Raw genomic sequence first — 27,322 nt, 5'->3', positions numbered from 1 at the left:
ATCCAGGAACACCAGGATGAGTGTTCCTTCTCTTCCTGGTGATATTCTGCACTATATGAACAAAGGTTTGTGGAAATCAGACCATCATATGGCCAAAAGTATTTGGATGTCTCTCTAAATAATTGAGTTCAGGTATTAACAATGAAGGGTATTCTTAATGTTACATTATACATGGGTAGCACAGTGGCTTCCGCCTGGCAGTACTAGGGTTGTTGGTTCAAATCCCAACCACGGCACCACCTGCCTGGAGTTTGCATGTTCTCCCTGTGCCTGCGTGGTTTTCCTCTGGGTACTCCGGTTTCCTCCCACACTCCAAAGACATGCTGGTAGGTTAATTGGATCCTGTATAAATTGGCCCCAGAATGTGTGTATGAATGTAAGTTAGGGACCTTAGATTTTACGCCCCTTGAGGGTTAGGGACTGATGTGAGTGTACAATATACATATATGTAAAGCACTGTGTAGATTAGTGGCGATATATGAGTACTTGTAATAAATAATAATAGACATTTATGGACTTCCAACCTTTTGTGATCAGGTAACGTCTGTTCCAACATGACTGTGCCCATGTGCACAAAATAAGCTCCATGAAGACGTTGTTTTGTGAGTTTAGTGTGGAGAAACTCAAGTAGCCTGACCTCATCCATACTGATCGCTAATTGTGAGCCAGGTCTTCTCAACCAACTCAGAACCAAACTTTACAAATGCTCATTTTCCCAAATGGACACAAATTAGCACAGGCACACTCCAAAATCTTATGGAAAGACTTCCCAGAAGCGTTGGGGCCATAAATCCAAAAAGGAAAGGGGGGGCAGGGGTAGCTCCATATTAATATAACCAACTGTGATCAATCAGTGCAATAACTTTCCCCACTTAAATAAAAAATTTGAAATTAAATACCCTTTTGTTGCTTGCTGAACACAAAAGCAGTGGATCCCACCTCACTATCTTAATATATTCACAAATTACTGGTGCAGCACAACTCTCTAGATTAATAATTGTTAGAAAACATAAATACTCCTGTGAAAAATATATACAAGTGATCCCAAAACTGAAAAGTCCATAAACAATCCCCTCAGTGACATGTATCACTTCCGTGAATATCTTCTTCTTTTTGGTAATATTCATTGATCCTCTACCACATCAGGTGAAAAACTTGCTCACTTCAAGAAAAGAAAATATGCGCTCATCGGGGTGTACTCAACTCCTCAGTCACAGTGACATATCTCCTTATCTCCTCTCGCCTTCCACTCACTCTGACATCAGGCCAAAAATGATCTCATGAGAGGAGATAAGAAGTCTCATCAGTGCAGCTTATCAGTGCCCACTGTGACTAAGGAGTTGAGTACACCCAGATGAGCGCAAATTTTCTTTTCTTGAGTTGAGCAAGTTTTTCACCTGGTGTGGTGGAGGATCACTGAATATTATTAAAGAAGAAGATATTCACGGAAGTGATACACGTCACTGAGGGGATTGTTTTTGGACTTTTTAGTTTTGTGATCACTTGTATATATTTTTCACAGGAGTATTTATGTTTTATTTATTTATTATAGGTACTTATATAGCGCCGTCAGTTTACGCAGTGCTATATATATATATATATATATATATATATATATATATATATATATATATATATATATATATATATACAGTCATGGCCGAAATTGTTGGCACCCTTGATATTTTTCCTGAAAATCAAGTATTTCACACAAAAAAGGTATTGCATTAACACATGTTTTGCTATACACATGTTTATTCCCTTTGTATGTATTGGAACAAATATAAAACAGAGGCAGAAAAGCAAATATGACATAATGTCACACAAAACCCCAAAAATGGGCTGGACAAAAGTATTGGCACCCTTAACTTAATATTTGGTTGCACACCCTTTGGAAAACATAACTGAAATCAGTCGCTTCCTATAACCATCAATAAGCTTCTGACACCTCTCACCCGGAATTTTGGACCACTCTTCCTTTGCAAACAGCTCCAGGTCTCTCTTATTGGAAGGACACCTTTTCCCAACAGCAATTTTAAGATCTCTCCACAGGTGTTCAATGGGATTTAGATCTGGGCTCATTGCTGGCCACTTCAGAACTCTCCAGCGCTTCTTTGCCATCCATTTCTGAGTGCTTTTTGACGTATGTTTGGGGTCCATTGTCCTGCTGGAAGACCCAGGATCTTGGACGCAAACCCAGCTTTCTGACACTGGGCCCTACAGTGCGACCCAAAATCCTTTGGTAATCCTCAGATTTCATGATGCCTTGCACACAGTCAAGGCACCCAGTGCCAGAGGCAGCAAACAACCCCAAAACATCATTGAACCTCCACCATATTTTACCGTAGGTACTGTGTTTTGTTCTTTGTAGGCCTCATTCCGTTTTCGGTAAACAGTAGAATGATGTGCTTTACCGAAAAGCTCTATCTTGGTCTCATCTGTCCACAAGACGTTTTCCCAGAAGGCTTTTGGCTTACTCAAGTACATTTTGGCAAACTGTAGTCTTGCTTTTTTATGTCTCTGTGTCAGCAGTGGGGTCCTCCTGGGTCTCCTGCCATAGCGTTTCATTTCATTTAAATGTCGACGGATAGTTCGCGCTGACACTGATGCTCCCTGAGCCTGCAGGACAGCTTGAATGTCTTTGGAACATGTTTGGGGCTGCTTATCCACCATCCGGACTATTCTGCGTTGCAATCTTTCATCAATTTTCCTCATCCGTCCACGACCAGGGAGATTAGCTACAGTGCCATGGGTTGCAAACTTCTTGATAATGTTGCGCACTGTGGACAAAGGCAAATCTAGTTCTCTGGAGATGGACTTGTAACCTTGAGATTGTTGATATTTTGCCACAATTTTGGTTCTCAGGTCCTCAGACAGTTCTCGTCTCCTCTTTCTGTTGTCCATGCTTAGTGTGGCACAGACAGACACACAATGCAAAGGTTAAGTGAACGTCTCTCCTTTTTATCTGCTTTCAGGTGTGATTTCTATATTGCCCACACCTGTTACTTGCCCCAGGTGAGTTTACAGGAGCATCACATGCTTGTAACATTCTTATTTATCCGCAGTTGTGAAAGGGTGCCAATACTTTTGTCCAGCCCATTTTTGGAGGTTTGTGTGACATTATGTCGAATTTGCTTTCTTTCCTCCCTTTTTTTGTTTTGTCCCAATACACACAAAGGGAATAAACATGTGTATAGCAAAACATGTGTTAATGCAATACGTTTCGTGAGAAATACATGATTTCCTGGAGAAATATCAAGGGTGCCAACAATTTCGGCCATGACTGTATATATGACAGGATCCAGTTAACCAGCATGTCTTTGGAGTAAGGGAGGGCACCGGAGTACCCGGAGGAAACCCATGCAGGCACAGGGAGAACATGCAGGTGGTGCCATGGTTGGGATTCAAACCAATGACCCTAGTAATGCCAGTCGGAAGTGCTAACCATTTAGCCACTGTGCTGACCATGTTTTCTAACAATTATTAATTTAGAGAGTTGCGCTGCACTAGTAACTTGTGAATATATTAAGCTCCATAATAATACCCATGGTTTTGGAATGTCCAACAAGCCAATAGAATTATGAATGTCATGTGTTCACAAATGTTTGGCCATATAGTGTACTTATTATTTGAAAGCTTTAAAAAGAAGACCCATTTGTGTTACCTGTAGCAACCAGTCTGCTTCTCCCATTCATGTACATTTGAAGATTTTACCATTAAGCAAAACGTTTGTTAAAGACAACACATGCAGCCCTTCATTAACAGCTAAAAGAGAAAATGAAAAGCAGTCGGTTTATATCTTGTAGGCGAGGTGTAAATGGGGTGTGAGTGTGTACCCTTCCCTTCATTTCAGCCCACTAGCCAGCAGTGAGACCTAATTAAAACCTGCTTTAAAAACAGTTGCACAGTCCAATTCTAATGTCAAAGTGCCTATATAAAGCGTGGTCCCACTTTCATGCCAAAGTACCTATGTAAAGCGTGGTCCCACTTTAATGCCAAAGTACCTATATAAAGCATGGTCCCGCTCTAATGCCAAAGTACCTATGTAAAGCGTGGTCCCGCTTTAATGCCAAAGTACCTATATAAAGCGTGGTCCCGCTCTAATGTCAAAGTGCCTATATAAAGCATGGTCCCACTTTCATGCCAAAGTACCTATGTAAAGCGTGGTCCCACTTTAATGCCAAAGTACCTATATAAAGCGTGGTCCCGCTCTAATGTCAAAGTGCCTATATAAAGCATGGTCCCACTTTCATGCCAAAGTACCTATATAAAGCATGGTCCCGCTCTAATGCCAAAGTACCTATATAAAGCATGGTCCCACTTTCATGCCAAAGTACCTATGTAAAGCGTGGTCCCACTTTAATGCCAAAGTACCTATATAAAGCGTGGTCCCGCTCTAATGTCAAAGTGCCTATATAAAGCATGGTCCCACTTTCATGCCAAAGTACCTATATAAAGCATGGTCCCGCTCTAATGCCAAAATACCTATATAAAGCGTGGTCCCGCTTTAATGCCAAAGTACCTATATAAAGCGTGGTCCCGCTCTAATGTCAAAGTGCCTATATAAAGCATGGTCCCACTTTCATGCCAAAGTACCTATGTAAAGCGTGGTCCCACTTTAATGCCAAAGTACCTATATAAAGCGTGGTCCCGCTCTAATGTCAAAGTGCCTATATAAAGCATGGTCCCACTTTCATGCCAAAGTACCTATATAAAGCATGGTCCCGCTCTAATGCCAAAGTACCTATATAAAGCGTGGTCCCGCTTTAATGCCAAAGTACCTATATAAAGCGTGGTCCCGCTCTAATGTCAAAGTGCCTATATAAAGCATGGTCCCACTTTCATGCCAAAGTACCTATGTAAAGCGTGGTCCCACTTTAATGCCAAAGTACCTATATAAAGCATGGTCCCGCTCTAATGCCAAAGTACCTATGTAAAGCGTGGTCCCGCTTTAATGCCAAAGTACCTATATAAAGCGTGGTCCCGCTCTAATGCCAAAGTACCTATATAAAGCGTGGTCCCGCTCTAATGCCAAAGTACCTATATAAAGCGTGGTCCCACTCTAATGCCAAAGTACCTATATAAAGCGTGGTCCCACTCTAATGCCAAAGTACCTATATAAAGCGTGGTCCCGCTTTAATGCCAAAGTACCTATATAAAGCGTGGTCCCGCTTTAATGCCAAAGTACCTATATAAAGCGTGGTCCCACTCTAATGCCAAAGTACCTATATAAAGCGTGGTCCCACTCTAATGCCAAAGTACCTATATAAAGCGTGGTCCCGCTCTAATGCCAACGTGACTATATAAAGTGTGGCCTTGCTTTAATCTATGGAGAGTCTTCGCAGGAATAGTAATAAATCAGTTGAGATCAGATGTAACCATTTTCCTTTCTCTGATGGGCACAGATCCTCCAACAGCAGCTGCAACACATAAAAGCCACATTTCAACTGAATCAAGAAAAATTGGAGTATAACTTCCAAGTGCTGAAGAAGAGGGATGAGGAGAACACCATCACCAAATCCCAGCAGAAGAGGAAGATCACAAGGTAACTTCACACACCAGCACTCCCATAGGAAAACAAGGAAGGAAAAAATAAAGTCCTGTACACACGATGAGAATATCGGATGTTTGATCGTCCATGTTTTGGGATTTTTGTCTTGCATGCTAATCTCATATCTATAATGAAAAGGTTACTAAATTTTCTAAAATTCTTGTAGGTCAGAATAGAAGTTCAGAAGCGATGTCATGTATTGTATTTGTATTGTTTTTTTGGATGAAAACTGCACTGATTAAACAAAAATTGTACAATCTGACATCGTACGAGAACAATTTTCATGCTCGTCCCTTCTAATAATTTTGGATGAAAGCTGTGTCCTAATAAGCAGATTATTGTACAATTGGTTCAAACGCAGTATTTTTTGCATGATTTTCTGATCGTGTGTACTAGGCTAAACATATTCCAGAGCAATCCCAACGCATTTAAAGCAGAAATCTGGGGAAAAACATGTTTGGCTTGTTCAGTTGGGCTGTGCCAGCACTGCACAGGTCAAATGCTTTTTATTTTAGGGAAGAGGACACCGAAGATATACTCACCTGACTTGCCGATCCTTCCCACACAAGACTGGTCCTTTCGACTCCTGCCCTCACTGTCCAGTGGTCTTGTAAATGAACTGTTCCTGTTGTCAGCAAGCTCCACTGACAGCAACAGTCCACCGGTGGACCTTGGGGGAGCAGGGTTTTCCATAGGATCGGCGGGTCAGGTGAGTATGAGCTTAGTCCTCACCTCTAGAAAAAAACATGCAGCTGATCCATGCAGTGGGAGCACAGCCCCACTGCATGGTAAAAAACATTTACTGGAGTTCTGCTTTAAAGCAACAAATTACTAATCTAATTAAAGGAACATGGACGCTGCCAAAGCTTAGCTTCTTCTAAAAATGCTTGTTATCTGACTGTCATCCTGGCTTAATTTCTTTAAGTAACTGACCTAGAGTTTGCAGAGATGGACTTCTGACATTCTTGATTGGCATACTTGTTCCTGATCAGTTCCTGGAAAGTACTGAAGCTAGAAGGTCTGCATGCCAGCCAGTCAATTGGCTTTTTTAGAAGGAGGTCCGCAATGCAGACAGCATATTTCTTTTTTGTTTTTTTGTGTATGTGTGTTTTTAAATTGAGGAGATATCCCTTTACAATAGGAAGTAAGTGGAATTATTTCTAAAGTGAGGGGGAATACCTTCCTGGACAGTGGTCACCAGGACGGATGTTCCTGTTTGAAGATTTTCCCTGACCTCTTGTTTTGGTGAGAACTGTAAAATTTTGAATTACACATCAGATTCTGTCCTAGTGACAATGGTATTTGGGGCAGGAGGTTTAGCCCTTCCCTGTTATACTGTAATTGGAAAAACTTAGGTACACTTGAAAGCGAAGCTCCAGTCAAACCAAAAAAAATAACAGTCAGCAGCTACAGAAACTGTAGCTGCTGACAGCCACTCACCTGTCACTTGATCCAGTGGTGTACTTGCCTCAGCCTGTTTCACCAGCCGTCCTTGCTCCCCAGTGCTGGCATCTTAAGTGTGGGCAGCCGGCTGTAACAGCTTGCAGCTTCACATCCGAGTGCCCACTGTGCATGCGCAAGTAGCGCTGCACCTTGTAAATAGACCCGTAGTCCTCCCCACCCGTCCCCTGTCATGTGTCTTAGAAGACTACAGGGATGGGTGGGGAGGAAAACTTCTGCTTCCGATCGCCTTGGCGGTGGGAGGTGGTACCTGTCAAAATCAAGTACCCGCTCCCCAAAGGTGCCAATTCCTCATAGGGAGCGAGTAACCAGTACTTAAAGCGGAACTTCCACTTATGGGTGGAGCTTCACTATAACTTTAGGAATCAAATGTTTTGGGGTTAGGATGATTTTAGATTTAGGAGTCAAGCTGAGGTTAAATCTGAACTCCAGATATAAAAGACACAAATTATTGAAGCCCTTCAGTAAGGTGGAAAAGTTTCAGTCATTTGAATGTGGGAAAAAAAGGGACAAATGAGTGTGGGGTTTTTTCAAATACAAGCAGCAAAAGTACCTGAATTTGACTTTGTATCGGCCTCTTACAGTCTACTGTATAGTAGAACTTGGACTGGGGAGGGAGAAGCATCACAAGGAGCCAATCTGGTACGCTGCAATGACCATGTGCTAACATGAAGCATACTGATAGCAGGAGAGATCACAGTGACAGAGATGAGCTCATACTTTTGTTAATTATCCATTCACTGTCTGGTGACAGGCTGGCAGAGGGACAAGACCTGTGTGAAAGCAAAACTGCAGCAGATGAAAGTCAAGTTTCCTGCCATGCTAGGCAGAGTTGTGTAAATCTCAGGACTGCATAGACAGAATTACAAATCCTTTGGTGGGTAAAAGAGCTTCTATGTATGTATTTAAAGTAGAATTCCTGCCTATTCCTAACTAATCTTAAACCTGCTCCCACCCTCCCTTCTATACCCTATTCTATCTACCCTGTGAAAGGAAGATGTGTATACTTGCCTATTCTGGAAGTTATCTGGTGCAGTCACATGATCAGCTGTCAGCAGCGGCTTCAGTGTAGAGGAGGAACAGATGACAACGGATGCCCATAGTAAATATATTGGTGATGTCAGTCCTCAGGTTCTGCAGCCTTTGTCGGCAATCTCTACTCTTCACTGAAGCCGTCTGCTAGGAAGGTCATGTGAGCGGACCGAATCACTTTCAGAATAGATAAGTATAGACATCTTCTTTCTCAGAATAGACAGAATAGGGTTTAGAAGGGGGGTGAGAGCAGGTTTAAAGAATATGTAAACCCAACATTTCATATCCCTGATATGTGCCTGCCGTGCCATGTATTTGTATGGAAAAGTATCCTGTTCTCTTTGTATTGCTTCTTTTGTGTGAAATCCCTGGTGTTTCTGCCAGTCCCCCCATTTTCCTATTAAAAATAGACTACACAAGGCATGGGAGCACAGTATTCTCAGCTCTCTAGCTGCACTGGGAACTCAGCATGCTCTCCTCCAATGATCAGGCTTCTGCTGACAACCCCCCTTCACAACCATTCACTGGGAAGACCAGAATAATGCGGATTCTCTTCCCCAGCCCTTATGCAGCTGAGAACAGAGGGAATGTAATCACTTATAAAAAAAAAGGGGGAAGAAGGTGTTTATAAATTTTTTTTTATATCTATACACAAATGTTTTGCCTTTCATTTCTATTTTAAACTGAATGGGTTGTTTTACACAGTAATGGTTTATTATCACTTTAGGATTAGTCAGGACTAGGCTGGACTTGTACTTTATTATGCATTTAATGGATTGCCTGGAGTTCAGCTTTCAGCATCAGTTTACTTTGAACAGTTACTGTTTCAGATGTGATGAGTTCATATATCAGGTGTAACAATTCCCTAACGCATATGGAAAATCGTATTTGTACAAACATCTATGTGTCTATGACAAGTCAATTATCAGAAACCAATAACAGGCATATGTATATTCTCATTTACCAGGCTGCATGATGTCTTGAACAATCTCAGAATCAAGCTGGACAAACAGATCAAGCAATACAAGGAGGACAACCAATCCCTGACTGATGACTTTAAGAGGATTGTGGAGCAATACAAGGAACTGCAGAAGAAGATGAGGTTGGTTATTTTCTATTAATTGAATGCTGAAACATTGTCCTTTGAGCCAATGCTGAGAGATAGGTCTGGGATTTATTTAGCTGGTTTTGGGTGAGTGTTGAGATACAGTGGGGATCGAAGGTTTGGGCACCCCAGCTAAAAATTTGTATTAATGTGCATAAAGAAGCCAAGGAAAGATGGAAAAATCTCCAAAAGGCATCAAATTACAGATTCGACATTCTTATAATATGTCAACAAAAGTTAAATTTTATTTCCATCATTTACACTTTCAAAATAACAGAAAACAAAAAAATGGCGTCTGCAAAAGTTTGGGCACCCTGCAGAATTTATAGCATGCACTGCCCCCTTTGCAAAGCTGAGACCTGCCAGTGTCATGGATTGTTCTCAATCATCGTCTGGGAAGACCAGGTGATGTCAATCTCAAAGGTTTTAAATGCCCAGACTCATCTGACCTTGCCCCAACAATCAGCACCATGGGTTCTTCTAAGCAGTTGTCTAGAAAACTGAAACTGAAAATAGTTGACGCTCACAAAGCTGGAGAAGGCTATAAGAAGATAGCAAAGCGTTTTCAGATGTCAATATCCTCTGTTCGGAATGTAATTAAGAAATGGCAGTCATCAGGAACAGTGGAAGTTAAAGCAAGATCTGGAAGACCAAGAAAAATATCAGACAGAACAGCTCGCAGGATTGTGAGAAAAACAATTCAAAACCCACGTTTGACTGCACGATCCCTCCAGAAAGATCTGGCACACACTGGAGTTGTGGTACACTATTCCACTATAAAGAGATACTTGTACAAATATGGTCTTCATGGAAGAGTCATCAGAAGAAATTCTCTTCTACGTCCTCACCACAAAAATCATCGTTTTGAACTTTGCAAATGAACATATAGACAAGCCTGATGCATTTTGGAAACAAGTTGTGTGGACCGATGAGGTTAAAATTGAACTTTTTGGCCGGAATGAGCAAAGGTACGTTTGGAGAAGAAGGGGCACAGAATTTAATGAAAAGAACCTCTGTCCAACTGTTAAGCATGGGGTTGGATCAATCATGCTTTGGGGTTGTGTTGCAGCCAGTGGCACAGGGAACATCTCACGAGTAGAAGGAAAAATGGATTCAATAAAATTTCAGCAAATTTTGGATGGTAACTTGATGACATCTGTGAAAAAGCTGAAGTTAAAGAGAGGATGGCTTCTACAAATGGATAATGATCCTAAACACACCTCGAAATCCACAGGGGATTACATCAAGAGGCGTAAACTGAAGGTTTTGCCATGGCCTTCACAATCTCCTGACCTCAACATAATTGAAAATCTATGGATAGACCTTAAAAGAGCAGTGCGTGACAGACAGCCCAGAAATCTCAAAGAACTGGAAGACTTTTGTAAGGAAGAATGGGCAAAGATACCTCAAACAAGAACTGAAAGACTCTTGGCTGGCTACAAAAAGCGTTTACAAGCTGTGACACTTGCCAAAGGGGGCAGTACAAGATATTAATTCTGCAGGGTGCCCAAACTTTTTCAGACGCCATTTTTTTTTCTGTTATTTTGAAAGTGTAAATGATGGAAATAAAATCTAACTTTTGTTGACATATTATAAAAATGTCTAATCTGTAATTTGATGCCTTTTGGAGATTTTTTCCATCTTTCCTTGGCTTCTTTATGCACATTAATACAAATTTTTAGCTGGGGTGCCAAAACTTTCTATCCCCTCTGTATCTTCTAAATTATAACAGGCAAACTCAATGAAAACACTGCTGTCACTCAGACTGACATCTTATTTCATGAGACCTGAATTCTCAGCTGGGTTTCTAGGTGTCTTCCATCATCATGCCCCTCTTCCCCCTTACCAAATCCAGCAAATGTAATTGAGCTGACTCTAGATGCCTGTTCAGTGAGCGTTTTATGCTTTAAGCCGGATATATACAGACTGAAATTTGGCGGTCAGTAGGACCCGGACAAATTTTTATCTATCTGTGGGCGCAGGCTGGCTGTACTGAAGTCGATCTATCTACTGACTTCAGTACAACCAGCCTGTCATCTTTTTTCCGTACTGTCATTGTCACTGGCTACAGTGATCATTGTATTCTGACAGCAGTGAATATCTTACCAGCTGAATACAATAGCATAGGGAATCAAGTGATTTTCATGCCTTCCACCCGTGGTTGAAGGAAACAAAATTGCATAATGTATGGCCAGTCTTAGTATAACACCGTTTTTACTTCTTGCCTTCACTTCCATTGTCCAGAACTGTATGTATAACAATGAAAAGAAAACTATCTCTATCCTTTCCACTAGGGTAGGTATAAGCCCCCTTGGCATGTGCAAACAAACTATGGGCCTAGTTAAAAGTTGTAAAGGCTGAAGGCATGAAGGTAAAAAACTGTGTGCAGCAGTCTCTCCAGTCCTTTCAGTACTTACTTAAGCATCATCGCGATCCAGCAATGTGAATGACAGTCTTGGCTGTCCCTGGTCTCTGCCTCCTCACTGGCCGAGACCACAAGCGGGAGCCATTTGCTTCCACTGCTGTCAATCACATTCAGTCAGCCAATGAGGAGAGGGGGCGGGGCCAAGCCACAGCTTTGTGTGTGAATGGACACATTGAGCAGTGGATGCCCCCATAGCAAGCTGCTTGTTGTGGGGGCACCCGACAGGAGGAAGGGGCCTGCAGGGGACCCGAGAAGAGGACGATCTAGGCTGCTTTGTGCAAAACCACTGCACGCAGTAGGTGAGTATAGACATGTTTGTTATTTTCATAACAAAATTGACCTATTAGAATCGCTTTAACCACTTCTCCTCCTGAGGGTTTATCCCCCTTCCTGACCAGACCAATTTGTGCGTTACAGCACTGTGTTACTTTGACTGACAATTGCGCGGTCTTGCAATGCTACACCCAAATTTACGGCCATTTTTTACCCACGAATTGAGCTTTCTTTTGGTGGTAGTTGATCACATGTGCATTTTTTTTTTTTTTTTTGCGTTATAAGCACAAAAAGACCAACAATTTTGAGAAAAAAAACAATATTTTGGACTTTTTGCTATTAAACATGTCCAGTAAAAAAATTTTTAAAAATCAAATTTCGCCATAAATTTAGGCCAAACTGTATGCTGCGACATGTCTTTACTAAAAAAAAAAATCCCAAAATAATTGGTTTACGTGAAAGTTATAGCGTTTACAAATGGCGGTATAGATGCTGGAATTTTTTCTTTCTTTCGACTAGTAATGGCGGCGATCAGCGACTTTTAGCGCCGTTGTAGAGAATTGTGCTCTTTCAAACCTGTACTAATGATTTTGGGAAGGTCCTTCTAGCATGACTGAGCCCTTGTAAAAAGCCAGCTCCATAAAGACATGGTTTGAGGATTTTGGTGTGGCCTGCACAGGGCGCTGATCTCAGCCCTTCTGAACTCCCTTGGGAACTCCTTCAGGATTAGGGAATTGGAATTCTGATTGCAAGCCAGGTCTGCTCATCCAACGTCAGTGCCTGATCACTCAAAGGCTCTTTTACACACAAGAAACACTCCAAAATCTTCAGGAAAGCCTTTCCAGAATAGTGAAAGCTATTATAGCCACAAATAAAAGCAACTCTATAATAACATCCATTGTTTTGGAATGGGCTAATGAATCCAACAAGCCCATATAAATGTGCCTGCTGGAGAGGACTTTGTCTTCTTTTTCTCTTTTTTTAGGAAAAAAAAATCCTGGCCAGAATCACCTAAGGAAAAGTATAGCTTTTTTGGATACACTTCTCCTGTGGATCACAGGAGTTCAATTTGTTCTGCACTGCTGTGACCTGACTTTAACTTGCTGTCATCTGACGTCACTCATCCGGTCTAGGCTCTGGAAAGATCCCAATTTCAAAGTTTGGATCCACCCAGATGTTTAGACCATCTGCTGGCTCCAGTGAGCGCTGGAGGGGCAGAGCAGAGAGCTGGTGGCTGACAGTCACCAGCTCTTTGTTCACTGAAGACTGAGAACTGAGCGATCTACAGTCTTTGATCTCTCAGTTCTCAATCTTAGAAGCAGTGGGGGACAGATGCTACATGCACTTAGGTGAGTATAATTTTTTTTTAAACTCATACTTCTCTTTTAAAGTATACTTGTAATGAAAAGGAACTGATTGTTTAAGGGAGCAGGAACCCAGCAATAATTGTAGACACCTTTCTCCAAAACTTTAAACCCTTACACATAGTGCTTGTAGTTTTTGTTAACTGAAAATGTGGCTTTTTTTTCCGGGCATTATACATACAAACTGTGCTTTGTCGACATCCTGGAAGCAGACCTATGCTCAAATGTTAACATAATGACATAAGACTTTTGTGGAATGGGTAAATAAACAGTGACAGAACTGACGTACTTACCTGGTGAAAACACTGCTCTGAGATCCCGCTAGTACTGGTCACATGTATGCAAAACATTTCACCTCTTGTGCCCCCCTAAACACTTACCTGTCTCCTCTCACAATCCAACACTGTCCTGGCTGCAGCTCTTCAACCCTCGTTTCCTGCTCTCACAGGAGACTCTGAGAGCAGCAAGAGCCATTGGCACCTGCTGCTGTCAGTCAAATCCTGTGAGGGGGCGGGGTCATACTGTGTGTCTATGGATGCACACAGCTTGGCTTGGGAGTGTGCCCACATAGCACATGGCTTGCTGAGGGGGCACCCTGATGTGAATTGGAGCAGATAGAGCCAGCGGGAGACTCCAGAAGAGGAGGTAAGAGACTGTTTAGTACAATATCATTGCACAGAGCAGATAAGTATATCCTCTTTTTTATTTCAACTAAAGAAAATAGGCTTTCCAATCATTTTAAATACTGTTACTGTATCTAAAGTTGTTGATAGTAGGTGGTGTACTGAACATGTAACTTTCTTGGTAGACATTTTGCCTCTGTGGATGCTAAGAAGTTCCATGACATCTGGGTAATGAACGAAGAAGAGATGAAACAGCTGGTGCACCAAGCACTGGAGGGCGACCGAATCATCCAAGAGCAGCAGCTTGGTCTGCCTTGGATTGCTCCAGAGCTCCAGTTTATGGATAATGTTGGACCTCTGGTACCTCAACCCAAGCAGCAAAAGACTGCCAGCAAGCTGGCACAGGAAGTCATGGCTGCTGCAGGTGAGAGTTGTGTCTTGTGATAGATTAACCTGACCACATTGATATTATGGGAAACACAAATATGGAGATACATGATGTTTTCCCCAAAGGTTATGTATGTGTCCTAATCAAACAATTGTACTGTGATATTTAAAGTAAATGCGTAATAAAAAAGTACTCATTGATTGAACTCTACTAAATGATCGCAAAGATTCAGCAAAAACCATAGTCCCCCTTACTCACAGGGAACTCACAAACTCTAAAACCTAGTGTATGTAGATGAAGTTGTATTATGGGGGTTATATTATGTGGCCATTATACATGCAAAGAGTGCCTGGTTGAGTTCTTTAACCACTTCCTGTCCGGACACTTTTACCCCCTTCCTGACCAGGGCAATTTTCAGCTTTCAGTGCTATCACACTTTGAATGACAATTGTGCGGTCATGCAACACTGTACCCATATGAATTTTTTACCATTTTTTTGAGACAGATAAAGCTTTATTTTGGTGGTATTTATTCACCGCTGGGATTTTCATTTTTTTTACTATGTAAATGAAAAAGTCCAAAAATTTTGAAAAAAAGTTGTTTTTTTTTTAATAAAATTTTGCAAATAAATATTTCATCATCAATCTTGTCCAAAATTTATTCCGTTATTTTTTTAGTAAAAAAAAAAATCCAAATTAGTTTATAACCAAAAATTATAATTTTTAAACATTTTTTTTTACATTTTTATTTTATTTTTTTTATATTATTTTTTATTTATTTATTTATTTTTACATACTGTCACCCTAGCAGTACAGTGTCACCATGGTGACACTGTACTACTTGTGGGGGGTGATGAAGATTTTTTTTTACATTGATTGGTTTTACACCCATATAGCATGTAAAAGCAATCATTTCTCTTTCTCTCTGTCTGCATTCTTGCAGTCATTGAGAAGTACTGAGTGAGCTATGATTGGTCACAGCTTGCCACATGGTACAAGGCTGTTGTGAATAGCCTTGTACCATGTGACCTCTGTGATCATTCACAGATTTCACACGTAGTAAGCAATGATGTCACAAGTGACATCTTGCTTACTACTTTGCATGTGATCACTGATTCGCCAATCAGTGATCACATGATCGGGACCTCGTACAGAGGTCCCGTCCGACGATCGGTGTTTCACTGTGTCCGGAGGACACAGCGGGCACCGGGAGCGCGCACAGCTAGAAAAGGCGGGTGCCGTTTATGAACGGCAACCCGCCCCTGGACTGCCACCGCCCTGCCGTTTATAAACAGCAGGCGGACGGCAAGAGGTTAAAGACCATCTCCACCTTTATGACTATGCTGCTCCCATATTTAGTGTAAAATGTAAAACTGTGCGAATGAATAAACTACAAGTCTCATCTGCTACCACAGGAGATGGACTTGTAGCCCTCATTGGAGAACTATTTTGGTATGGACATACAGTGCCATACCAAAATAAAGTATTCATGCCCTTTGAAATTTTTTAAATTTTCATGTTACAACCAAAAACGTAAATGTATTTTATTGGGATTTTATGTGATAGACCAACACAAAGTGGCACATAATTGTGAAGTGGAAGGAAAATGATAAATGGTTTTCAAAATTTTTTACAAACACATATCTCAAAAGTGTGGTGTGCATTTGTATTCAGCCCCCCGGGCTTTCACTGCAATTACAGCTGCAAGTCTTTTTGGGGATGTCTCTTCCAGCTTTGCACATCTAGAGAGTGAAATTTGTGGCCATTCTTCTTTGCAAAATAGCTCAAGCTCTGTCAGATTGGATGGAGAGCGTCTGTGAACAGCAATTTTCAGGTCTTGCCACAGATTCTCAATTGTATTTAGGTCTGGACTTGACTATGCTTTGATCTAAACCATTCCATTGTAGCTCTGGCCGTATGTTTAGGGTCGTTGTCCTGCTGAAAGGTGAACTGCGCCCCAGTCTCAACTCTTTTGCAGACTCTAACAGGTTTTCTTCTAAGATAGCCATGTATCTGGCTCCATCCATCTTCCCATCAACCAGCTTTCCTGTGCTTGCTGAAGAAAAGCATCCTCACAACATGATGCTGCCACCACCATGTTTCACGGTGGGGATAGTGTGTTCAGGGTGATGTGCAGTGTTAGTTTTCTGCCACATGTAGCTTTTTGTTTTAGGCCAAATAGTTCAATTTTGGTCTCATCTCAACAGAGCACCTTTTTCCACATGTTTGCTGTGTCCCCCACATGGCTTTTCGCAAACTGCAAACTGGACTTTGCATGGCTTTCTTTCAACAATGTCTCTCTACTTGCCGCTCTTCCATAAAAGCCAGATTTGTGGAGTGCATGACTAATAGTTATCCTGTGGATAGATTCTCCCACCTGAGCTGTGGATCTCTGCAGCTCCTCCAGAGTTCCCATGGGTCTCTTGGTTGCTTCTCTGATTAATGCTCTCCTTGCCCGGCCTGTCAGTTTAGGTGGACGGCCATGTCTTGGTAGGTTTGCAAGTTGTGCCATACTCTTTTAATTTTCGGATGATGGATTGAATACATTTTTGTAACCTAACCCTGCTTTCAACTTCTTCACAACTTTATCCCTGTCCTGTCTGGTAACAAACCTCTAAGGGCTTCACAGAACCGCTGTATTTTTACTGAAATGAAATTACACACAGGTGAGTTCTATTTACTAATTAGGTGACTTCTGAAGGCAATTGGTTCCACTAGATTTTAGTTAGGGGTATCAGAGTAAAGGGGGCTGAATACAAATACATGCCACACTTTTCAGATATTTATTTGTAAAACATTTTGAAAGCCATTTATCATTTTCCTTCCACTTCACAATTATGAGCCACTTTATGTTGGTCGATCACATAAAATACATTTCCGTTTTTGGTTGTAACATGACAAAATATGGAAAATTTCAAGCTGTATGAATACTTTTTCAAGGCACTGTAATGCTGAAGGAAAAGTGTGCAAGAGTATGGCATTGCACCCAACATCCACTGATTGTGGTTGCAATGCAAATTTCACCCTCCAAATGCAATACGCTCATCGACCACTTTATTAGGTACACCTGTTCAATTGCTTGGTTACACTAATTGCTAATCAGTCAATCACTGGCAACAACTCAATGAGTTCTTTGCCATGAGGTGCCATGTTGAACTTCCAGTGGCCAGTATGAGAGAATGAGAGCAATAACTCCAAATTTAACACACCTGCTGCCCATTCACACCTGAGACAAGTAACACTAACAAATCGCATGACACCGGGGAGGGAAAATGGCTAAATGGGCCCAGTTTGGACATTTTCACTTAGGGGTGTACTAACTTTTGTTGCCAGCGGTTTAGACGTTAATGGCTGTGTGTTATTTTAAAGGGACAGCAAATTTACACTGTTATACCAGCTGTACACTCACTACGTCACATTGTAGCAAAGTGTCATTTCTTCAGTGTTGTCACATGAAAAGATATAAAATATTTACAAAAATGTGAGGGGTGAACTCACTTCTGTGAGATACTGTACATGCCTGAAAGTGTAAGTACTGGGTCACATGATCTTTGATTAAAGGGGTTAAATCGTAACTGTATTTAGCTGAGATCACATGATCCAGTACTGAGGCCTTCAAACCTGTGGCCATCACATATTCTCCAAAAAAAAAAAAAAGTATTCCAGTCCTTTTGTTATGTTTGATTTATCCAAGATCATTGACAGCTTTATATTACATTTGAAACCTATATCCACCTTTAAACTAGAACTGAAAGAAAACGTTTTTTTTTTCAGTTTTGGATTGTGTGGAGAGGGGTTAGAAACCTGTCAGGTATTTATTGTTGTCTGTGCCCCCTGTTAAGGAGATTTACTCTTACTAAGTGTGCTGGTGATTGATATCGCCAGTAGTGAGTTGTGACCAGAACAGAAAGAGAAGAGAAATATTCCAATGGGGACACTAGTTCTGGTGACAGCTAGGGATTTCCTCACTTTGGAAGGATATCCTCTCACTTTTTGCTGTGGCTATGGGACAGGAAGTGAAGGGAAATCTCCCCTCAATGGGACACAAATGGCAAGAGAAAAATGGACAGGAGCTATAGCCACCCCTTACAGCTGGACAGTTTATTTTTAATCCTGGAGTTCTGCTTTATGTATAGGTATTTTTTTTAATGCTTAGTTGAGACAGGAAGTGCAGAAAACAAGGAGAAATAAAGGTTCATACTGGTTCTATGGGTGAGATATGCATGCCATATATAATACATGGATAAATGTTCTCATTTCTTTAGAAGTTTATTTTGGGGCTAATTTCTCTATTTCTTCTTTTGTGTCAGCTGCTGATGGACCAGTAAAATCTGCCGAAGAGGAAGGAGCTGCATCTCAGCTATTCTCCCCACAGACTGTGAAACAGATCCTGGAACTGCTGTGTGATGAATCTGTAAGAGCAGGGAAGGAAAGGGGGTATTCTAGTCTTGTAGGCTTGTTCTATCTCTTAGGAACTCCAGACCGGAGGTCTCCCAGCCTCCCAATCATAGTTCCTGACTGTTCCCTCCCACCTTTTGACTTTTGGGAGTTCACTCCCACCTTGGGGTGTTCCCACTACTCCTCCTACATTAATAATAATATAAATAATGGAATTACTGAGTTTTCTGTTTTCACACTGATTTTTTTTTTTTTTTATTGCCTAAAGTGGAACTACACTGCACCTGAGCACTACAAAGCAAAAGACACTGTTTAATTCATTTTTAATATTCAAAGCAAACTCTTCCATCCATCCATGTCTCCATGCTTTATTTTGCTTAGAAATAATTTTGAAAAACACCCCCATAGCATTTCTGGTTGTGGCCATCTTGAATAAGGGCAGATGATTCATGTAGCATTTACTTCCTGGAATCCATATGCCTTTAGCTCAGGCATGCAGGCAGGAGGGTGTGCTTAGCTCATAAAACCCCTCCTGAAGACTCCTGGGATGTATGACATCATTTGCCTAGGCCTGGAAACTAGAAAGTAACTGAAGAAATGTAAAAAAGAAAAGTTTAAAACAAGTAAATATGATATACTTTCCTATCTATTTACTAATCCTAGCAGCATAAGGATTCAAAATTGTCAATGTTGATTGAGAGAGTGAGGTTCCACTTTAACATAATGAACTAAGTGAAGTTGTGCTGACTTTAATCTTCCAATCATGTGCGAGCAATAATCCCTTTTTCAAATTTTCTTTGCAAAGTGAATTTTCACTTTGTTTTACCTGAATTACTAAGGTAAATATTCACTTAGCAAATTTAGCTCAACCCTTTTAGTAATTAAGGGTCAGTAGGATCAATTCACAGAGCTAACACACCAGGATAAGTAGCCTTTTTTTCAAAAAAGTGGCAGCTATTTTCAATCCAATAGAATCCAATAGAATTTGAAAATTATAGTCACATGGCTGAAAATATGATGCCACGGGGCACATGTTGATGTGTATGTATATTATATAGGGCACGCTTGTTGGAGCTCAACCTCTGTAGCTGTAAGATAAAGGTGCCAGATGGATATCGGGGTTGGGAGCAGTAACACTGAGGCAGATCTTCTTAGAGTGGAAGCAAGGCTCTAATGCAGTAACAAGAAAAAGAGAGGAAGGCGCCTCTAAGTGCAATATTGACAATTTATTTAGTAAACAATGGATAAATTGCACTTGCAATATAAACGGTTAAAAAAAACTCATCGTGTGGTACTTAGATCCAGGTTGGACATCCAGCCGTCCAGCAGCAAACTATGTCTATAGGATCAGGAAATAGAGTCCAGGATGTGCCTGTGCATTAAAAATGAAGCTTGGAGAGCAAAGTCAGATGTAGCAGGTGAAGGGGGCGGTAATGCATTTCGGAGCATGCTCAATAGGCTCCTTCTTTAGACCTCAGTCTGCTCTCCAAGCTTCATTTTTGATGCACAGGCACATCCTGGACTCTACTTCCTGATACTATAGACATAGTTTGCTTCTGGACGGCTGGATGTCCCACCTGGATCTAATTACCACAGGATGAGTCTTTTTAACCATTTATCTTGTAAGTGCAATTTATCCATTGTTTACTAAATAAATTGTCAATACTACACATAGAGGTGCCTTCCTCTTTTTCTTTTCACATGTTGATGTGAAAATGCCATGTTGCCATGCCATGTTGTTTCTCTGCATTTCACATGCCTATGGAAGGCAGACCAGCAAAATCCTAATGACTTTGATTGAGCAGGGCACATGGCATTTCAAGGGCTGCATTTGACTTTGTTGCATTATTGCAAATGAAGCATGTCCTATTAAGGGGCATTTGAACTGTTGATAAAACAGGTCAAGTGCAGCCTTTTTATGGAAAATGCTGCTTTTTGTGTTTGAGCACGCTAATAGAAAACACTGCTTTTCATGTTCAAACTTTTTATTGGGGTTTCAAGTTATATGGCATACATACAATATGTACAGAACGTTCACAATAGGAAAAAATTAAGGCATGAGGCCTGATGGCCAACTTTAAAGGTCCAACATTTATAATCAGAAAGGAAATCACAATGAGCGGGAGTGAATAATGCAGTGTAAAAGGAGCAGGACATTGTTAAATGGAAACATGGGTGGTGCTCCTAGGACATATGGGCGGGTTTGTTGGAAGGCAAAGAGAGAGGATTGGAATAGCATGAATGGTTAGAGTAAGAGAAGAAGAGCAAGAAAAGTGGAGAGGAGGGGGGCGGACAGAGCGTGTGACTACCAGAATAATGGGGACCAGACCAAGGCTCAGAGCTACCACTAGGTGAAGAAGGGGATTTTTAGGGGAGGAGCAATGATTCATCAAAGTTCGGAGGAAGGAGGTGTTCCACCCAGGGACAATGTCTGTAATGGCAGCTTCCACTTTAGCATGTATCATTGCCTAAGGCACCTTGTTCCGAACTGCCAGAATGCACAGGGATGGAGATTTCCAAGATTTAGCTATAATTTGTTTGGCAGCTGTAGTGACCTGTAAAAGAAGTTTAAATTGGTACTTGGATATTGAGGGGGGTCGCAGATTTAGTAAGGCAATATCTGGAGTAGATGTGCAAAAAGAGTAGACTGCATGCGGAAGATTCCGACCCAGAAAACTTGAACGGCCGGAAAGGATCACCAGATATTGAGAAATGTTCCCGCAATGGCACAGCCTCGAAAACAGTCTGGAGAGTAACCCAGAGTATATTTAGCAATCCTTGCCAGGACTAGATACCATTGAGTCAAGACCTTGTAGTTAGGCCCAACCGCTACCACGTTCTGTAAGAAGGAACTGGTTGCCGACCAAATATGGTCCCATTCATCAGAGCTCAGATGGGATCTTAGGTCTCTCTCCCACTTAGCGACATATGAAGGGCGGGATTCAGTAATAGAGTGTAGAGAGTGGAGATGAGGCCCTGCCTGTGTGGGTCTTTCCTACACGTGCTTTCGAAGAAGGTCATGGAGCGGATGGAAGAAAGGACCTCTGTCTGCATGAACCCTTAAGCTGGTTTTAAACTTGAAAATTGAGCCAGTTGTGTCCCTTTGTAAATTATGTCACCAATAGGATTGTTTTCTGTTTTTTAGGGCTTTCTCATAGAAAACAAACTGCTGCAGCTCCTGTCTCCTCTGGACAGAGACGATCGCTCCCTTATGAAGCTGGACTCCATATTTGGGGTATGTAGAATTCAGGAAACTGTAATGATTGTGATTGAAACATTTAAATATTTCTCACAGACTTATACAGTTTGAACAAAAATACTCTAACTCAGGGTCAATGGCTTTGCGAAGCTTATATTGGAATGTTTAGGTGAAAGCAGTATTAAACCCAAAACCAAAAATATAATATATTGCAGTTTACCAATCATTAGATGTGATGGCTACAGCAGTTTTCTCTTTTCGTCCAACCCGCCCCCCCCCCCCCCGTTTTCACCTGGTGATCTGGCCAGTAACACACCTCCTGTATTAGAGTGCTTCCACTCTGGATGAAGGAGCACAGGGGGCACCTTTGGACAGCAGCATTAGTAATCGGGGGGGGGGGGGGATTATATGTACTAGCAGATTTAGTTACACTGAAAAATCGAAGCCGAACTTCAGCTCACACAATATAGACAGTTACAGCAAACCGTTTTTCTTTTCCTTGTGGGATAAATGTTTTGCATAAATAAATAAAAGGCTGATCATTGTAGGCACCCCTGTCAGTGGCAAATGGTTTGTCTTGTTCCTGCTACATCTGTAAGAAAGAAGATTGTTCTTCCTAAAAACAACAGACTAACTGGCCAGATCACCAGGTGAAAATAAGAGAGAGCCTAAAAAAAGAAAAGGAAATCAGCCATGACATCTAAGAATTGGTAAGCCTCTGTGACTGAAGTTGGCAATTTATTTTCTGTGTCGCAAGGTACAGTATCAAAGGTCATGATGACATATACAGTTTCCTGGAAAACGTCGTCTGATAAGAATAAGCTCAATCGACATGGTCAACTGACTGAAAGAGGCAAAAAGGACATTGCACAGGATTGTGACCTGGAATAAGAAAACAACTGATGCAAAAGTGACTGCAGAGCTCAGTCTTCATGGGGTAATTGGGCACCAACTAATTGCCCTCTGAAGCTTCCGCTTTTAAAGAAAAACATCTCATCACTTTCACATCTGCAAATCATGTAGTGTTTCCACTTTTTTGTCTAACCCGTGTGTGTGTGTGTGTGTATGTATATATATATATGTGTGTGTGTGTATATATATATATGTGTGTGTGTATATATATATATATATATATATATATATATATATATTTACACACACAGCTGTGTTTAAAATAATAGCAGTATGTTGAAAAAAGTGAATAAAGCTCAAAATCCTTCTAATAGCTTTTATTTCCATACACACAAATGCATTGGGAACTCTACACATTCTATTCCAAATCAGAACATGAAGAAAAATATATCAAATTTGTGTTGTTTCTCTAAAACAATTGAAGAAAAGTGAATATTAGACTTCAAAAAAATAGCAGTGTTTGTATTCTTCTTTACAAACTCAAACATTCACTATATAAACTGAAAAATGTTTGAAGATTTTGCTTTCCTTTGAATCACTTAATGAATATTTGGTTGTAGTCGCACTGTTTCTGAGAACTGCTGTACATCTGTGTTGTACGGAGTCACCCAACTTCTGGCCCCTGTGATCAGGTATTCCAGCCCAGGATGATTGGACTACATTCCACAGTTCTTCTCTATTTCTTGGTTTTGCCTCAGAAACTGCATTTTTAATGTCACCCCACAAGTTTTCTATTGGATTAATATCTGGGGATTGGGCTGGCCACTCCATAACGTCAATCTTGTTGGTCTGGAACCAAGATGTTGCACGTTTACTGGTGTGTTTGGGGTCGTTGTCTTGTTGGAACACCTATTTCAAGGGCATTTCCTCTTCAGCATAAGGCAACATGACCTCTTCAAGTATTCTGATGTATTCAAACTGATCCATGAGCCCTGGTATGCGATAAATAGGCCCAACACTGTAGTATGAGAAACATTCCCATATCATGATGCTTGCACCACCATGCTTCACTGTCTTCACAGTGTACTGTGGCTTGAATTCAGTGTTTGGGGGTCGTCTGACAAACGGTCTCCGCCCACTAGACCCAAAAAGAACAATCTTACTTTCATCAGTCCACAAAATGTTGCGCCATTTCTCTTTAGGCCAGTCAATGTGCTCTTGGCAAATTGTAACCTCTTCAGCATGTCTTTTTTTCAACAGTGGGACTTTGCGGGGGCTTCTTGCAGATAGCTTGGCTTCACATAGGCGTCTTCTAATTGTAACAGTCCTCACAGGGAACTTTACACCTTCTTTCATCTTCCTGGAGCTGATTGTTGGCTGAGTCCTTGCCATTTTGGCTATTCTTCTATCCATTCGAATGGTAGTTTTTCGCTTTCTTCCACGTCTTTCAGGTTTTGGTTGCCATTTTAAAGCATTTGCGATCATTTTAGCTGAGCAGCCTATCATTTTCTGCACTTCTTTATATGTTTTCCCCTCTCCAATCAACTTTTTAATCAAGGTACGCTGTTCTTCTGAACAATGTCTGGAGCAACCAATTTTCCTCAGAATTTCAGAGAGAAATGCACTGTAACCAGCATGTACAACATTTGCTGCCTTCCTTCCTTAAATAAGGGCAATAATTGCCACCTGTTTTTCAAAGAATGAATGACCTCACTAATAGAACTCCACACTGCTATTATTTTGAACATGCCCCTTTCAGTTAGTGATTCAATTACACAGAATCAGCATCATGCATGTCATGACCGTTGGGTCTGTTGGATTTCTATTACTCTACTACACCTGCTAGTAAATTATTTGGCATGTAGAAATATCATTTCTACTAAAAACAGTGATTGATCAGGTTAGTGATGTCTGACTGCTATTATTTTGAACACAACTGTGTATATATATATATATTATTATTATACAGTATTTATAAAGCGCCAACAGTTCACTCAGCGCTGTACATTACAAAGGGGGACAGAACATGCGACAGTACAGTAACAATACAGTGCGATATATATATATATATATATTACACACACACTCCCCACTTTATTAAGTATACCATGCTAGTACCGGGTCTGGGACCCCCTTTTGCCTTGAGAAATACCTTATTTCTTTGTGGCATAGATTCAACAAAGTGTTGGAAACATTTCTCAGAGATTTTGGTCCATATCGACATGATAGCACCACGCAGCTGCTGCTGATTTGTCGTCTTGCACATCCATGATCCGAACTTTCCCTTTCACCACATCCCAAAGGTGCTCTATTGGATTTGGATCTGGTGACTGTGGAGGCCATTGGACTACAGTGAACGCATTGTCATGTTCAAGAATCCATTTTGAGATGATTTGAGCTCTGTGACATGGCGCATTATCCTGGAAGTAGCCACCAGAAGATGGGTACACTGTAGTCATAAAGGGATGAACATGGTAAGCAACAATACTCAAGTAGGCCGTGGCATTTAAATGATGCTCAGTTGGTACTAAGGGGCCAAAAGTGTTTCAAGAAAAAAATCCCCCACACCATTACACCACTACCACCAACCTGAACCGTTGCTACAAGGCAGGATAGGATCCATACTTTCATGTTGTTTATGACAAATACCATCTGAATGTCACAGCTGAAATCGAGACAACTTCTGTTGTCCACTTTTTGTGAGCCTGTGCGAATTGTAGCCTCCATTTCCTGTTCTTAGCTGACAGGAGTGGCACCCGGTGTGGTCTTCTGCTGCTGAAGCCCATCTGCTTCAAGGATTAATGTGTTGTGCATTCAGAGATGGTATTCTGCATACCTTGGTTGTAACGAGTGGTTATTTGAGTTACTGTTGCCTTTCTATCATCTCGAACCAGTCTGCCCATTCTCCTTTGAACTCTCTGACATCAACATGGCATTTTTGTCCACACAACTGCCACTCACTGGATATTTTCTCTTTTTCGGGCCATTCTCTGTAAACCCTAGAGATGGTTGTTTGTGAAAATCCCAGTAGATCAGCAGTTTTTGAAATACTCAGACCAGCCCGTCTGGCACCAACAACCATGCCACGTTCAAAGTCACTTAAATCCCCTTTCTTCCCCATTCTGATGTTCAGTTTGAACTTCAGCAAGTCGTCTTCACCACGTCTAGATGCCTAAATGCATTCAGTTGCTGCCATGTGATTGGCTGATTAGCAATTTTTGTTACCAAGCAATTGAATAGATGTACCTAATAAAGTGGCCAGTGAATGTAATATACACAGTATATATTCACTTGTCATTTAAACCGTGTAGAACATATTCACCCATGACATCTAGTGGTGGAAAATACAAAGTACATATTTTTCATTGATGGACAGAGCAGAGAAGGATTAGGAAAAGAATTGAGGGCCAATCTCCACAGCAGGGACAGACAGTTGAAGAAACCTTACCTGAGGGTTCTATTCCTCTGTATATATTTTGGGATCTCTCTGAAATATGTACTCTCTGTTTTAATATTCCTTCTTCATTGTATAAGTCTGCAAAAGCCAGAACATTACTTTCTACTTTATTAGATGTGCCAGATAGTTATTGAAGAGAAATGAGAATAGCAGACTAAGGTTTAATAAACATGTAAGAAAGGTACAGGGCATACTAATACTTACCATTTTTTCAGCATTTTTTTAAACCCCTGGTGCCCATGGTGAGGCCTGAGAGCAGCATCCTACTGTGTTGACACTACCGTACTGCTTTCGGTGCTGTGCATCACTTTTGTTTTCTTCCAATTTTTTTTATATTTTAAGAGGGCTGTTAGGAGTACAGATGTGAAAGGGTTGTAATAGCAGTGACATCTAGCAGTCTCATGTAACATATCTCCAGTTTATAACTGTCTCCTGAAGTATATCCCCTGTCTCCCACAACTCTTAGCACATTTGCAGTCTCTTACAATCAATCTCATGTAGCATGTTTGTAGTCTGTATGCCTGTAGCCTTTGACCATCTCCTGTAGCACATTTGCAGTCTCTTACAATCAATCTCATGTAGCATGTTTGCAGTCTCTTACAATCAATCTCATGTAGCATGTTTGCAGTCTCTTACAATCAATCTCATGTAGCATGTTTGTAGTCTGTATGCCTGTAGCCTTTGACCATCTCCTGTAGCACATTTGCAGTCTCTTACAGTCAATCTCCTGTAGCATGTTTGCAATCTCTATGTCTGTAGCCTTTGACCATCTCCTGTAGCACATTTGCAGTCTCTTACAGTCAATCTCCTGTAGCATGTTTGCAGTCTCTATGTCTGTAGCATTTGACCATCTCCTGTAGCACATTTGCAGTCTCTTACAGTCAATCTCCTGTAGCATGTTTGCAGTCTCTATGTCTGTAGCATTTGACAATCTCCTGTAGCACATTTGCAGTCTCTTACAATCAATCTCATGTAGCATGTGTGCAATCTCTTTGCCTGTAGCCTTTGACCATCTCCTTTAGCACATTTGCAGTCTCTTACAATCTCCTGTTGCACATTTGCAGTCTCTTGCAATCTCCTGTAGCACGTTTGCAGTCTCTTGCAATCTCCTGTAGCACGTTTGCAGTCTCTTGCAATCTCCTGTAGCACGTTTGCAGTCTCTTGCAATCTCCTGTAGCACGTTTGCAGTCTCTTG

General features: G+C 41.1%; 1 protein-coding gene across 3 annotated transcripts in view; it reads left to right on the top strand.

Moving 5' to 3' along the window:
• DRC1 (dynein regulatory complex subunit 1) overlaps window positions 1-27,322 on the top strand; it is an 81,101-nt gene that overhangs the window by 29,928 nt on the left and 23,851 nt on the right. For all 3 annotated transcript variants that reach the window (XM_089686097.1, XM_089686095.1, XM_089686096.1), the window contains exons 9-13: window positions 5,406-5,545; window positions 9,012-9,146; window positions 14,020-14,258; window positions 18,532-18,635; window positions 21,765-21,854. In XM_089686097.1, coding sequence (XP_089542223.1) covers window positions 5,406-5,545; window positions 9,012-9,146; window positions 14,020-14,258; window positions 18,532-18,635; window positions 21,765-21,854 — 708 coding nt within the window. The remainder of the gene's footprint in view (window positions 1-5,405; window positions 5,546-9,011; window positions 9,147-14,019; window positions 14,259-18,531; window positions 18,636-21,764; window positions 21,855-27,322) is intronic.

The sequence above is a fragment of the Staurois parvus genome, unplaced genomic scaffold (assembly GCF_062004578.1).
Source record: "Staurois parvus isolate SC_StPar_1 unplaced genomic scaffold, SC_StPar_1.0 ptg000390l, whole genome shotgun sequence".
Lineage (NCBI taxonomy): Eukaryota > Metazoa > Chordata > Amphibia > Anura > Ranidae > Staurois > Staurois parvus.
The sequence above is the reverse complement of the archived record's forward strand: the minus strand, read 5'-3'. Positions and strand labels throughout refer to the sequence as shown.